The 15,697-nt window shown below is 40.0% G+C and overlaps 1 protein-coding gene across 1 annotated transcript in view; it reads right to left on the bottom strand.

The window, feature by feature from the left end:
* The window catches only part of LOC102291616 (ephrin type-B receptor 1), a 144,480-nt gene that overhangs the window by 97,021 nt on the left and 31,762 nt on the right, over window positions 1-15,697 (bottom strand). The window contains exons 2-5 of the mRNA XM_042220673.1: window positions 6,298-6,362; window positions 5,399-5,689; window positions 4,178-4,396; window positions 3,890-4,070 (exon numbers count right to left, since the gene is read on the bottom strand). Coding sequence (XP_042076607.1) covers window positions 3,890-4,070; window positions 4,178-4,396; window positions 5,399-5,689; window positions 6,298-6,362 — 756 coding nt within the window. The remainder of the gene's footprint in view (window positions 1-3,889; window positions 4,071-4,177; window positions 4,397-5,398; window positions 5,690-6,297; window positions 6,363-15,697) is intronic.

Genomic DNA, 15,697 nt, shown 5'->3' on the forward strand with positions numbered 1-15,697 from the left:
TCAACAAAAACAAAAGCTCAAATCAACTGCTTATGAAGAAGCTATTTATTTTCCCGTGTTCACGGACACAAACTGCCACGTTTTTTTGTGTCAGCGAGCACGAATTTGTAAATAGAGTATTTTGGTAGGAAGTATATTTTGTCACAGCAGCTTATATTTTGCTAAGAGAAAGCAGGGAGGCATCATTGTGGCAAAGAAGAAAACAAAGCTTTAGAAGAAATGGCACGTGTTGTATTTTGAACCAAACCCTGATCTTTTTCTTAACCTAACCCCGAACCCTAGAAAAATCCATTTCAGTGCCTACACCTGACTGAGATAAATGCCTACACTTAACCAAACAACATATTCTTGTGTATTTACAAGTGATGTGTCTCAAACTTGGGTGTTATTTTCAAGCTCCAAATGCAGACTTTTTGTTGCGCTTTACAAGTTGACAGTATTCACTTTGTATACATGAATAAGAACATATGAGAGCAGACTGATCAAAAGTCATGCTCAGGAAATCATGTTAATGTTCAGGAACACAAATCAGTAGACTAAAGGTTGTGACTCCTCCCTCCCAACCGGTCACGACCTCACTGAGCCTGGTTCTGCCGGAGGTTTCTTCCTGTCATAAGGGAGTTTTTTCTTCCCAATGATTCCAAGTGCTTGCGCACAAGGGGATCATTTGGATGTTGGCGTTTTCTTATTTCAATTATTCGGGGGTCTTTACACCTGCCATAGGGTGACTGCTGCTGTAATTTGGTGCTATATAAATAAAACCTAATCAAACTGAATTGACTATTTCACGAACTGCTATAAGAACATACTGTATAGTCACACTACTCACAATGAAGGCTTAAAAAGTTTTAATTTGAAATCCATATGTGACAAACATTGATAAGTGTTAATAATGAAACTTCTAGAAGCAACTTCTAATCACTAAAACAACAGTGTCTTAGGAACAGATAGCCCATGTTCAAAAATACAAACAGACGTTTTTTTTGAAATAGCTAAAACCACTACGAGCTAGTGTTTTGGAGCATTCCTGTTTTCTAGACTTTTTTGTCTGGCCTATGTTATCTTAACAGTCATAGGACTATATGGAGGTCACCAGAACTGATACTTACCAAACCTTTCAAAATCAAAATTCTGAAAATGTCAGAATGTTTTGTTTTAGTTTTTTAAGGTAGAGTTGGCAAAAAAATGATACTTGGATTCTAATTGATGCAATTTTATTTTATCAGATGCATCATAAATACGGACAGCTTTGTCTATATGAAGACTTTTGTGAAGTAAATAAAGCTTCTTTTTAAACAACATTCAAATATCAAACAGTTACCACGAACACTAATCTGGCTGGTGCACATGGCAACATGAGCTGTTTAACTATTACTTATTCAAATTAGCTGTCTGATAAGTTATTCTTAATGCATCAGGTAGCTGCTACTAACACGATAACCTTAATGTTGAAGCTGGGCAACAAAACTTATCAGTCTATAAGTCTGTACCATTGTTAGAGATTTTTAATTTAACAGGAAAACACAATTATCTGTGGAAGCCCGTTTCCGCCACTAAAAGAAAAAGCATCTATAACTCAAAGTTTTGACGTACTTTCAAAAAAATTTCAACTTATTAACTCGAAATTTCGACGTATTTTCTTGAAAATTCGATTTATTAACTTGAAATTTTGAGAAAAGTAACTTGAAATTTCTAGTTAGCTCTGCCAATCAGTAATGTATGTGGAATGCGCACTCAAAACAGGGTCGCAACAAATTGGCGCTTTCGAGAGTACGTTTGCTGATAGTAACATCATGTGATTCAGCTAATAACACAAGGATTTCATCATTTGTGAAACCACACTGAAAATAATCAGCAATTTGTGCATTCATGACTGGCTGTAATACTGGTAGCTTAGCTGTAGCATTTGTAGCTGAGGGCTTCAGCTTCCGGGTAACTAGGAAATGACGTCATTCACGTAGATTACTGAGCTACTTTTCTCGAAATTTAGACTTAAGTCGAAATTTCGAGTTAATACGTCAAAATTTCGAGAAAATGGCTCAAAATTTCGAGTTATGGATACTTTTTTTTTCTTTTTTTGTGGCAGAAACGGGCTTCTATAATTATCTGTGTCTAAAAATATGAAAGGTCTCTCTTAGAAGCAACAAGACAGAAACAGTGACAGCCTATCTTACCAATAAGTGATCAGCATTTTAAATATGGTGCCAAGCCACCAGAAGCACAGAAACAGTTGTAGCTGAATACAGTATTATTATTATTGTCATTCAAAAATAAATAAATGAGCCTTATAATTTAGTCTTTTTACTTTCATTGAACTGAAACATTATTATTTTCCTGGGTATTGGGCTCAAGTTTGAACTTCTATTATCACGATTACTCTAAATAGACACAGATAAAGGAGTAATAAGAACTCATGAGAACATTCTTTGGTTATAGCAAGCGTACGCTGCAATAGGACGAGGCTAATATTATTGTAAGGCTAAACACCGTAGGATTTTTTTTTATATATAGCCAACATCTTGTAAACCTGATAATTTAGTCCTTTAGCAGTGGTTTTTCTATAGAGCTGTAACACTGTCAGACGTATTCACTATCTTCTTTGAATCAGGACGAGTTTACCCCTTTCAAAAGCTGCAAGTTTTTCTGTTAAAAAGAGAGAGTGACAACAAAGGCTAAGCTGACATTTCAGTCCATGTACTTGCATGCATTTTACCAGAGGCAGGAAGAAAAACTATTCAGTCTTTAGGCTCTCTATCTGTTTTATCTCACAGTTTTAACCTTTATGTCCTTGGTTTGTTCTCTTTAAAAAAAAAAAAAAAAACTTACTTTGCAGTTCATCTCTCCGGAGGTTTTTCCCTAATTTTCTTTATCTTTGCTTCTTCTTTTCCTTTCACTTGTTCCTTCTCGTCATTCTTCCTCACGCCCTTCTATCTCTCCAACACTGTGTGACAGTTCGCCACCAATTTGCGCTCGACTAATCTGACTAGAACACGCTAAACTAATTAACATGGGCTGAAGCGGCCTCACTTATCATTTCACCATATGTACATACATCACACGCCCACCACACACTCACTAAGTCACCACATATACACGCACATGCACGCACAAACACACACATAAAATGAATGAGACTCTCCAGGGAGAATAAGAAATGATGGGTACTACTTCGGAGAGGAAATGGGGAACAAGGCCAGATATAAAAAGGATGGAAAGGAGAGAGAGAGATTTGGAACACAGAGGAAAGAGGAGCTATTTCTGCACCACGTTCACCCGAGTCTGCCTCTAGAAGCATTAACATATGGAACATCATGCGCTGCCCGGTTGGGCATAAAATATATACACGCATGAAATTATTCAGTTAACTCTGCCAAAACTGACACACTTTTTTTCCCTCCTGGAGCTAATACAGCACTTGCATTTCCTCCAGAATTTACTCAGCAAATATACAGTTCCATTTATTTAAAAAATCATATATTTGGGACATATAAACAAAGAAAGCTGAAATGTTTTTGATTAAAATAGTATTTCCTCTGTTTAAATAATTTCCATGTTGGAGGTCGACGTATGCTATGAGATATTGATTGCCGCAGTAGCATGTTTGCTGGGGCTCAATATTAGACGCGTGTTTGTTGGTTATTGATTTGCTGTCATACTGGATTATTAGCTTTTGCTACAAAATAACAAGAAAGTCATGTGCAGCGTGTTTAAGTGTTTGCTGTAGCAAGGTCATCAGCAGAGATCTGAGAACAGATTATCAGTTCAGTCCACACAGCAGCACCTCTGATATGCACTGATGCGGTGCAGTATTTGCTGATGTTCTCATTTCATCTTCATTTTTTACGAGCTCAGTTTGAACTAGCACGGCCTCGTTAATGTACAGATTTACCTCGGCACACATTGCCATTGTCAGGTTCATAACCCGCCTTGCAGCTGCAGCTGCCTATGGGTACCATCCACTCTCCGTCTCCATTACAGTAGAGCTTTATGGGCACGTCTACTTCCTCAGCGTTGGGGATGCAGCTTCCTCTGGCGATGACTAATGAGGTGGACTCTGCTCCGGTCAGCGTCTGCACAAAATAAGAATCATTAAAAAATCCCATTTAAATATCCATCCGATGGCTGTGCCAAGCTCTCGTAAAAATCACCACCAATTTCAATTAGCTCTGTTTCATACCTCTGGGAAGAAAGCAAAGTTCTGCACGATGCTGGGGCATTTCTTGTAGAATACCCTGACGGCCAGAAGCGACATGCAAGCGCCTAAGTCCTGGAAAGCCAAATGGAAACCTCTGCCTTTGGACAGAGGCCCAAAACTTCTCACTTCTGTGTTCACTTTCATCAGCCTGCCCCCAAAATCAACCTGGGAGAAACTCTCATCTGCTGCAATGGTGTCCACCTGACAGAGAGAAAAAGAAGGAAAAAAAGATACATTTTTAACAAAGGTTTTCTTTATTGATTTAGATTTTCTACCTATCAGGTAAACACGCTAATGCCCAAATGCTATGAAATGCTGTTATTGTATCTTTCCCCCCGATAAACCTCCACAGTGGCCAGGCAAAATTAAACGTCTCTGTGAAATTGCAAATGCATGAGAGCATGAGCATGACATTTAAGTAGAGAGGTGACTTATGAATCTCAACAAGCACAAACACATTCAGTCAATACGGGTTAAATTCTAATAGCGAGTGGAGGTTAAGGCTTCAGGCTACAAAACGATTTGTGAATACTTTTAGCCTTTGTTGCAGTTTTACTTACTTACTGATCAATTTTGGACTGGTTCAATGTTTGGATTTCATTCTTTTGAACTGACATACAAGGAAGGTGTAATTTAACACTTTCTGGAATCTGCTTATAAAAATAAAAACCATTGCTGACTTAATCTCGTTGCAAAATCTCTTCTCGTCTTCCACTTAAGCTTCCAACAAAAATGCTATTTTCAGATCATACCCTGGAAGTCCCATAATGACCGCTTGCACTTTACCCTCTGTTATACCACCACAGGCCTTAAACATCAACTTGTCTTGCGAGTCGAGGATTGGAACTGGTGATGAGAGCTTGGTCTCCAGCTAAGAACCAGCAGTTTTAGTTGATAAGATCACAACGTTCAAGCCCCAAGGTGTTGGGTATGCCGTCTTTGCGTTGTTGCACATAGCAACATCCCTGTCAGTTTGTTCACTTCCTCAAAACGAAAATGATGTCCAGTGGTCACCATTTTGACACACAAGAGAATTTCCACTTGGATGGGTGCAAGTGGACACAATGGAACTTCCACAGTGAGAAGCTTTCCAGATATGCAAGAGGCAATGATAGGTATATAGGGTTTTTGTTGCTTTTTAAAAATCTGTAAATAACACTATATCTTTACTCCCTTTCCCCTCTTTTTACCTAAAGTGTTTACCTTTAGGAAGGGTGCGTTGGCCCAGTACTCCACCCCTTTGATGCCGTCTGAAACAGTCCTGTCGGTCTCTAGGTAGTAGAGGTTGAACGTCTCTTTGCAGGAGCCCAGGACACTCGGTATGGAGGCGCAGTCGCGCACAGTGAAGCGGATCTCCACGTAGATGCGTTGCGCCGCGCGCCGGTCGATGTAAGTGGTGAGGAGCCAGTTGTTCTGGCTGGGCTCAAACACGTTACACACCTGGTATGTCCTGATGGTGTTCAGGTTCTCATCGTAACCGCTCACCTCCTCCCACTGGGCGATGTGTGTGTGTGAGAAGAAGGGCCAAGTAGTAGGAGAGGGGAGGAAGCAGAGGGAGAGGGGAGAGGAGAGGCCAAAATGATGAATGGGTTTACCAAAACCTGACACAAATTAAACTTTATCCCTCCCTCCCATTTTGTCTCCTTCTCTTTTTTTCTCCTCTACCTTGTTCTGTGTTACATGGGTAAACCATTCATCACAATTAGAGTCACTCACCTCAAACGCACACAGCAGACCACTGTGACCGGCCAGTCGCCAAGCCAGAATTTAAACAGCCAAGGAGCTCAATTTAGATGGAAAAACCCATTCTATTCTATTCTATTCTATTCGGCTGCTGCGGACTCCCATGTGATGCACCTCACTGATCTTTTGGAATGCATTCTATTTACATCAGTAGTGGTTAATTGGTGTCACCTTGCTACTATAATTAGGAATTTGACAGACTCATTACTGGACCACTGTAAAGTGTACTCAAACAGTTTTTTCCCAAGGGCGCACGGACGGACACACACACACACACACACACACACACACACACACACACACACACACACACACACACACACACACACACAGAGTACACCTTTGCACATTGTTCTTACTCCATTGGCAGGGAACGATATCCAGCCAAGCTCAGCTGTCGCCGTCCTTGTATCCATCACTGTCTCTGTCAGACAAAAAAAGACAGAGAGAGAGAGAAAGAGCTGAAAAGAGGAGGCTGCACCAGAAGGACAGGTATGGATTTAATTAATAGTCAGCTCAGATGACAACTTTCAGCACTGCTTTGTGATATGTACCATTCATATTCATATTCATAAAGCCCTACTTCTGACCATTTCTGCAATGCTCTGTCTGTTCTGTGCACCTGTGATAAAGAGATAAAGAGGCGCAAAAAACAACAACAACAAAAAACAAACGACCCCTGGGTATGTTAATCTAGTTTGAACACAAGCCACAATGACAGGACATAATGATGAAGGTAATCCGGTTAATCCAGGTTTTATTCGAACCTCTGCGTAGCAGAAAACAGTTATGTTCAAAGCAGATAGCCTGCCTAATCACATTAGGCAGTGCCAAGGAAGAACACACCCTCATTACTCAGTGTTCATTATGTACACAAATGACTTTATCCCATATTGCATTATTTAGCTTTGACAGTATGTGGAAATGTAATTCTATCATGGAAAAGGCAGCATATCTAATATTTCACATTTATGATTACAACGACAGTCGCTGTCTGAAGCTTTATTAAGTCACGAATGACAGAAGAAAGATTTGATTGATGTAGCAGCTGGATAACATATAATATAACTGTCACTGAAAATGAAACCATTCCCAAGTCCCGAATGGGAAATTGGACTTTTGTGTTTTCTTTGATTTTCTAGTTGTAGATTGAAATTCAGAGTTAACCACTGAATGAGGCAAATGCACCAGAACTAGAACTGTTAGTAGAATATAATTAAGGACACAATGAAGTTAGCAGATATATTCAACTCAATTCACTTGTATTTGTAAGGCACCAAATCACAACAACCGTCGCCTCAATACCAGTAAATAACAAATAAACCCCCAAAATCAGATGACACCCTATGAGCAAGCACTCGGTGACAGTGGGAAGGAAAAAATCCCTTTTAACAGGAAGTAACCTACAGCAGAACAAGGCTCAGGGAGGGGTAACCATCTGCTGCAACTAGTTGTGATGGGAGGAATCAGGACTAAAGACACACTATGAGAAAGAACCAGAGATTAATAATAACTAATGATTAAATACAGAGTGGTGTGTACAGAGGTAGAAAGTATAAAAAGAAGTAATTGAAGAAGAAACATTCAGTGGATCATGGGAACCCAAAGCAGCCTAGGCCTATTTCAGCATGATGACTAAGGGAGGGATCCGGGTCACCAGATCAAGCCCTAACTATAAGCTTTATTAAAAAGGAATGTTTTAAACCTAATCTTAATCCTGAATCCAAACTGAAAGCTGTTTCCACAGGAGAGGCCCTGAAAGCCAAAGGCTCTGCCTCCCATTCTACTTGTAAATACTCTAGAAAACAAGTAATCCAGCAGCCCAAGACCAAAGTGCTCTACTGGTGAGATGTGACATTACAAGGTCTTTAAGATAAGATGGGGTCTGACTATTCAAGAAAATAAAAGAAAACAAAATTTTAAAATATAACCAGAAAGACTTGTCATTGAAAGATTCCTGAGGGGGAAATCTTTGGGTAACACCAAACACATAACCCAGCACTAGTCTAAAACAAAATCTGCTGGTCCTCTTTATAAGAGCAAAACGGGGAAACATGTCCAGTTGTGTTCTTGCTCTGACGCAACTACATGCTTGGCAGAAAAAATAATGGCCTGACAGAAGAGCCCAGAGCTGTTGCCAAGATGGAAAAGTGGCAAGATTTGCCTCGAAGGATTTTGCATTTGAAAACCTTAAAATCTAATAAATAATAATAATAATAATATTTTTTAGAAAGGCAGATTTGTAAGAGCTTTTTTTGAATAAGAGGCAAAAAAATATTCATCAACAGCATTAGAAGATATCCAGGAAGCCATGGAAGCTATTTATTTTGACTTTTGTGGGTGTGCTATGCAGTCATTAAGAGCATTGGTGTAAATCAATAAGCAGGACTTCTTTCTGCTTCTCTCTGACAATACCACACTTTCATATGACTTTTGCATCCCTGTAACCATGTTCTTTGATTCACCAGTGATTTAATTTCCTGCTAAAAAAAAGAAAATGCAAAGAAACGCGCGCGCGCGCACACACACACACACACACACACACACACACACACACACACACACACACACACACACACTGTTGTATGCATATCTGGTGATTTTATGCGCATTTTTAAAAACTGTAATTCCTTTTCAGAAATAAATGATTGCATCAATTTAACATGTTGCTGCCTCAAATTGGCAGTTAGCATATATTAAAGAATAATTGCATACAGGTGTAATAAGTCAGCAGCGGCAACAGCAATCAAATAAACGACTTCATTAGGCGAATGTATGGAAGTAGCGTTCAGCTGATCTGGATGTTACTAATGACTTCATGTGTCCCACTGAAACTACACTATCAGCTCTAACCTCCATTTTTTTTCCTGGCTCGCCGATTAAATCACTGCTGGACGACACACCGACACAGTAACACACTTCACAACGCTGACCGTACCTTCTCACATTGCAACAAAGGAAACCCAGGAATTACAGCGCAAGAGTCGCCGTAAGCAAAGCTACATGACAGCAAAGCCCAGATGGCAATGCTCGCTGTTAAACAGGTCATAATACGTCTTCATGCTATAGATCCCACTGTGTTAATGGTGAAAAATGGCTATGTGAGCAGCTCTAAGAATCAGTTTTATGTATTGCCCTGTCGCATAAATGCAAAGCCTGGCGAGCTGTGAAATTGGAGAATGACAGATATATTTCATTAAATATTTAGCATGTCAACAAATAATGTTACTGCAATACTGTAAATAGAAAGCAACATAAAGAACGAAGGAAAAATAGTATTCAAAATAAAGGATCTTAAAGCTGATGACAAACTGACCCTCGTGTAAAGTCTGCAGCAAACCAGTGTAATGGAAAGCATGCCTGAAATTTTTATGCCACTCCACTTTCCTGGTAACTAACGCTTGTTACAGGAAATATAGTTGACCATGACCGCAGCAAACTGGGGAGTAGACTTATTCAAATCATTAAAGGTGCTCCGTGTTGCTCTCAGAGGAAGTGGAACAAGAGAAACCGCCGAGCCCCACCCCGCCGTTATGTAGGTAAGTTGGGTTCCTTCTTATCTCCTGTGTCACTCGTGGCATGAACTCAGCCACTGCATGCAAAAATGAACGTTGACACGGTGCGAGCGGACACACCGAGACGCACGAGCCAACATAAGTTAGCTGGCATGCTGACAACACCGACCCCAACACCGAGCCCCTTGTAATAAAACACGGTGAGAAGATTCAGCGACATCACACCATGAGGCGGCCGCAGGCAAACAACCCCCCCTTGATTCTTGACACGCTCTCTTCCTCTTGCACTCTTTCATACTGTCACCCTGCCTCTCATTATCTGCTCTCCTCCTCCTCCTCACACTTTCCGCACCTTCATCCTCTCCTGCATTCTACCTCTCCATCTTTCATCCCTCCACTACTCTACTCTTTTTGTTGTTTTTTTTTATGTTTTGCGAGCGAGCTAGCCTAATTAAAGCAGAACCCCCTTTTTCAGCTCTCTCCCTTGGGAGAGAAGGTCGTTTTGGGAAATGAAACGCTTGTCACGCGAAAAATGTAGCCGACTATCAAATTCTTGGACCAAAGCTCATTTAAACGACGACAAGTGTCACTGTCTAATTTGTAGCTTCGGTGCGTTTAGTGGCACGCTGTCAACAAAGATTTTCAAAGAGTGATCTACAGCAGTTTATTTCTACCATGCATATTTTTACCTGCAAGAAACTTTGAAGTTTAGGTGGGAAAAAAACTGAAAAGAAGAAAAAAAAAAAGACACAATGAGACAAATCCACAATAATGACAGAAGAGATGTTGGAATGGCTCATGCAGCCTTACCTTCCAGCAAAGTCTTGCAACAAGGGACCTTATTCAAGGCTTTGCTTTAAGAATTGAATACGGTGGCACTGCATTGGCACCACACTACCACCAACCTGCTTTAAAGGAAGGTTTTAGTGGCACACTCACAGGAAAGGTTAGCATTCTACCCACAGACTTTACTGGCAAATGCATTTATTGAAAAATTGATTGTACTTTTGCACCCAGGAACACCTGTGGGTCCCCGCGATTCATCATTTTATGCCATTTTGTCTTGCTCACTGCAAAATGATTACAAAGCAGTGCTTGAAGATAAGCATGCATGTAAATATAGAGCGAATCACTTTAGATTGGTGCAACATTCAAATTAAATCTCGACAGTTCATCCCATGATGACTTGTTTTGTCCGTCAACAGTCGAAAAAACAAAACATATTTAACATCCTGTTAAGTCTGACAAGGAACAGCAAGGAAGCTATAATTATGTGGCCTCTATTAACTATCAAATACCACAATATTTGCCTATTAACCTTCTTTCAACAGACCGATCAATACTTCACTAATCATTCATATATTTGCACAAAACCACTTAATAAACTGCAGTGCATTAGCAAACATGCTTTGCGAATTCCGAGTTTCAATGAGAAAAGAAGTCTAATCAGAACAAAACGAGACATGTGTTTGATGGTCTATGCTGGGCTTATTAGAGAATCTCCTCATCAGTCTAATTAACAGCACACACCTCTCTGCACATAATAGGGTATACTCGCCGAACAGCCTAATTACTTTTGACATATTGGAGGTTGTGATCGCAGTGTGCCTTCCTCCCCCGCAGTGGTGCAGCTCTTCAACCAGCCCTGTACACCGCTGAACGAAAGCAAAAGCCATTTTACAGCAGAGGAAACAGCAGGTAAATCTGTGCGATATAGTAGCAGTCAAAGAGGTTGTTAAATCCTTGTTGTGGCCCACGAGGGAGAAGTTAAAAGTATTTTCATCACAGGCCCCCGGATTAGAAGTAATTTCCCTGTTTTGCAACCTTTTCTTTCCCTCTCTTTCTTTATGTGTGCGTACCAGTGGTCAAATGGGAAGTGTGGTTAGTTCATCTTCTGCTAATTGGCATAGTGTGTCCTACTGCCCAAAGACTGCAGTTAGTCCCGATTCACATGGCAGTGTGCGCACATATATGTGGCACCTCCCTATAGCACTGATGGCACACATGTCTCAACTTCAAAGGGCAGTTTTGAGAGTTGGTAATTGTTTTGGTAAGGGGCCAAGGGGGTTGTATCGATGTGTTTACCTCACTAGGGTCTAGATTTACAAGACTGCATGTAAGAGGTGGAGATCCTTGAAATTTAGGCAGTTGCCCCAGTTACATATGTTTTTCTGGGAGCTCCTTTCTCAAAGCCCAAAATAGGGAGGGAACTATTTAAATCAAGCGCACAAACTAATTTAATAACATTCACGTCACACAATTTAATATCAACTGCGCTGATATTTAATGCCAAAAGAGAGGATGTTTTTTTGCGCTTGATTTTGAAATGAATCGACTGCACCAGGCAACTTCTGTAAATTGCACATGAAACCAATCATACCTTTGAGCGCCATTTGGGGACTGGGCTCACACACCATCAGCACAGCTGCCCAATCACGTTGTTCTGATTTCGTGGACTTGCAAATCAAAGTCTCCTTAAAGACTGCTGTGGTCGTACCGGATGAATGACTCAGATGGTATAAAAGATGGAGGTAGCTACAATGACGTCAGCCATGTGAAGTCCAGTTATGAAACCTCAAGAGTACCATCTTAGTGAAGTGCAGCGCTTTCTGTGAAACTAACAACTTACTGTCACAAGTTGTTAGCTTATGAGCATACCCTGAATAATCCTCCTTTCTGAAATGCAGAACGACCCAAATGTTTGACAAAACTCATCAACAAAAGTGTTTTGTCTGAGGCAAACTACAGGCACACATAATGAAGTCAGACATAATGTGCATCTATGATGGCTTCATTTGTATATTATTCTGTACCATCAATGGGTCAAAGACAGGATTTTAGCCATACGACAGGTTTTTATTCTGTGCTGAATAATAAATGTAGAATTATTCTTGTAGATTTATATTTTGGATTTAGTAGAGGGTTTTTTTCTCAGTTGTTCTTTGGATTAGATCAGTGGTCCCCAACTTCCGGGCCACGGACCGGTACCAGTCCATGAGTCGTTTGGTACCGGATCGCGAGAGTTGAGGCTCGGGTGTGAAATTTATGGTTTTCAGGGTTTTTATCGTTTTTTATCATTTTTATCGTTAACTCAGTTTCCCTGGGTTTTTTCCTGTGTGTTATGAATAAATCTTCTTTTTTTGGTACTGGCACTTGTTTTATTTTGTTGTATTTATCCGTGACACCTTAAAGGCCGGTCCGTGAAAATATTATCAGACATTAACGCGCAAAAAAGGGTTGGGGACTGCTGGTTTAGACAAAAAATAAATAAATCTGTTCTTTTATGGAAAACCCATAAGTTAAATCTATACAAGAAATAGAATAGGTCAGTCAAAAGGATACTTGTCTGTCTGCATCCACAAGGTGTAACCTATGAAATAAAAACAAATATTAACATTAGACCAAAGAAACTTTAGAATCTAAATTGAAGTATTAATGAAGACCAGGATGAGCACTGGAAGGCTTAACAGGAATGTTTTTTTAGTTTTAAAACACTAATGATTTAAAAAAAAATAAAAATCAACCAGGAAGCTATTATGTCACAAAAACAGCTCCACTGACATTGCTGGGGACAAACATGGTGATACCAGGTTCTAAGAGTCCTCACAAAGACACACAAGTGTGTTCCTATGCGTATCTCAAAGAAAGCCAGAAGGTACAGCTGGGTGTGTCATACTCACAGTTAAGGAAGCACAGCAAAACAACACGCCGACGCGCACACGCGCACACACGCGCACACACGCTAAAAGCCCTCCTGGGGAGGAAGACGTCATACCGCCTGGAGAGATGGACCGATCAGGCGTTCAATTCAAACGACACAGTGTCACAGAAGGACAACTCAGTCGGTATAGCACACTTTGAGAAGATGATGTGCACTAACTCAAATATAAATAGATATATAGGCATATGTGAGCACTCAAAAGTACACAGCCTGCGCAGGAGTCACGCAGAGCAGCTTTTCTTTTGCTTTAATTGAACCTCATATGCCCCCAAAATCAATTACAAAGACAATTATAAGACAGTGAACAGTGCTCTGAAAATCTGAAAAACTCCACACACAAAACCAGGGCAAACATTTGCCTCTCCACAGGAAATGTTATAATTAAATTTAAGCACTCAATGAACAGCTAAACAAAAAGCCAGGCTCGACTCATAACAACAACAAAAAAAAGAAAGAAAGAACAAAACTAAGTACATTTTAGTGTTATCAAGATTTAGCCCCTGCCAAACACAATTTTCTCTATTAAGCCCACAGGAGCTTATTATTATACTCTGGTGTATAAAAACTGCTCTTATCTGCATGGAGTCCCCTTGAGCTAAACTCACTTCGCAGTGAGTGTACACAGCCTGCAAAGTCTCACCCAATAATCCCCACATTCGACACATTCAACATCGCTCTGAAGCACTGCCTAATGGGCTGACCTTGTTGTCTTAAAAGAGTCTGCTCAGCAGCTCAAAAGCACAATCTATCAGCAAAAACAGGCAGAACGGTGCAACAACAGTAGGGCTACACGAGGAGACGCAGATGTGGGAGACAAAATTGAAATGCTGCAACAACAGCATAACGCCGTCATGTCACGTGGATATTGTTTCAGATGCAGTTTTAAGAGATACTAACTGGTTAGATGAGCACTGAGCACTCCATAAGATCAAACCTAAGCCATGATTTTCGAGTCACAGGTAAGAAAATGTACAATTTGTATTTATTTGTGTTCACAGTCACATCTGGCACAGCAGTGTTTTCATTTTTTGAGCATACATCCCGCAGGCTGGCATTATGCTAGTGATGAATACCAACCTAATGGCCATTAGCTGAACTTTTATGCTTATTAAGATGTTATTCATATTATAAATCTATTTAAAAATATCTGAATATTTGTATCCAGCCGAGCATCTCTCTTTGTGCGTAATGAATTCACTTCAAAACCTGAGACGACAGACCTCATGACTTCCTTGGCTCACTTCCCCATTTCCTTTAGTGACGCTTTATTACTGAAGGTGTGTTTGTGTCAAGAGCTGCCTCGATGATAAAATATCACCGTGTCAAAGTTCCGCTCAAGGTTGCTGGATTCCTCTTTATGGATTTTAGCTTTTGCTCTCCAGTTTCTTAGTTGCTAAATTAGGTGCTTCACCCCTTAGAGTATTTTTGGTGTCTGCTACTGTCAGCTCCGCGCTTATTTATGCACACCGAAACCTCCTTTCAAAGGAAGGTAATTGAAGAACCTACATTCCTCTTCATAAAAGTAATTTATTGCACAAAGATTCTGAGCAGGTGAACAATGTGCAATATATTTGAAGAGAAAGTCATTAACCTAAAGTGAGGAAAGCGTCACAGAGCAGAGTGTTGAGAGTGTCCTGTGTCTACTTAATGTTTTATTGTAAAGCATTGGCCGGATGTTGCTGACCTGGTCTGTTATAATGTTTTGAAGTGCACCTGCTGCTCATTTATTATAAATAAGGATTATCTGTGATCTGCTATTAAAGAGAAAAAAAACCCAAATCCTTTCTCACGTGTAACACCTTAGCTTTGAGGTTTTATGTCTCAATAATAAAAACAATCAGTATCAGATATTTTTTTTAGGACAAGTAATGTTAGCGAGCTTTGATCGCAGGTTTCCAGCAGTGACACTGGAAAAAGGACAGGCTTGCAATTTACTACCAACCTCAATGAAATCTACTGGTCACTTCTCTTTCCACTAGCTTCTATTTTAAATGCCTACTTTAAAGCAAAAATAAAAACTGATCTCTATAGCTAATTCTCTCATTTTTGATTGGTGTCAAAAATGGGCTATGTGGACAGGATTTTATTTTTTAAATAACTCATCATTTACACTTTGTTATGGCTTAAAATTATGTATTATTAGAGGTTGGGTGCTTTGAGTGACAGATTTGTGCCCACTGTGGTTCTGGCTTTCTGCTACGTGTCACCTCAGCTAATTCATAATACTATGCAATACGTTAACTCTTATGGAGGGATAAAACTTGAGGTCGTACCCAAATATTGATTTTGAATCTCATTAAGATACGAGACTTAGATATTTTGGGAAACTTGCATAAATTTACCTGCATAGTGAAACAATGAGTTAGTAGCATTAGGTGAAGCGACATTAGCCAATTTAGCTAATGCTACACTAGCTATGGGATAAGGCAGTAGCTATGCAAATATTAAGCTGGGAGGTGCTTATGGCATTAGTAGGGTTAACATCGTTGCTATTCACTTTGCTATTCACTTGAACCGGCAACC

Source organism: Haplochromis burtoni, unplaced genomic scaffold (assembly GCF_018398535.1).
Source record: "Haplochromis burtoni strain Fernald_Lab_line unplaced genomic scaffold, NCSU_Asbu1 Contig_53, whole genome shotgun sequence".
Classification (NCBI taxonomy): domain Eukaryota; kingdom Metazoa; phylum Chordata; class Actinopteri; order Cichliformes; family Cichlidae; genus Haplochromis; species Haplochromis burtoni.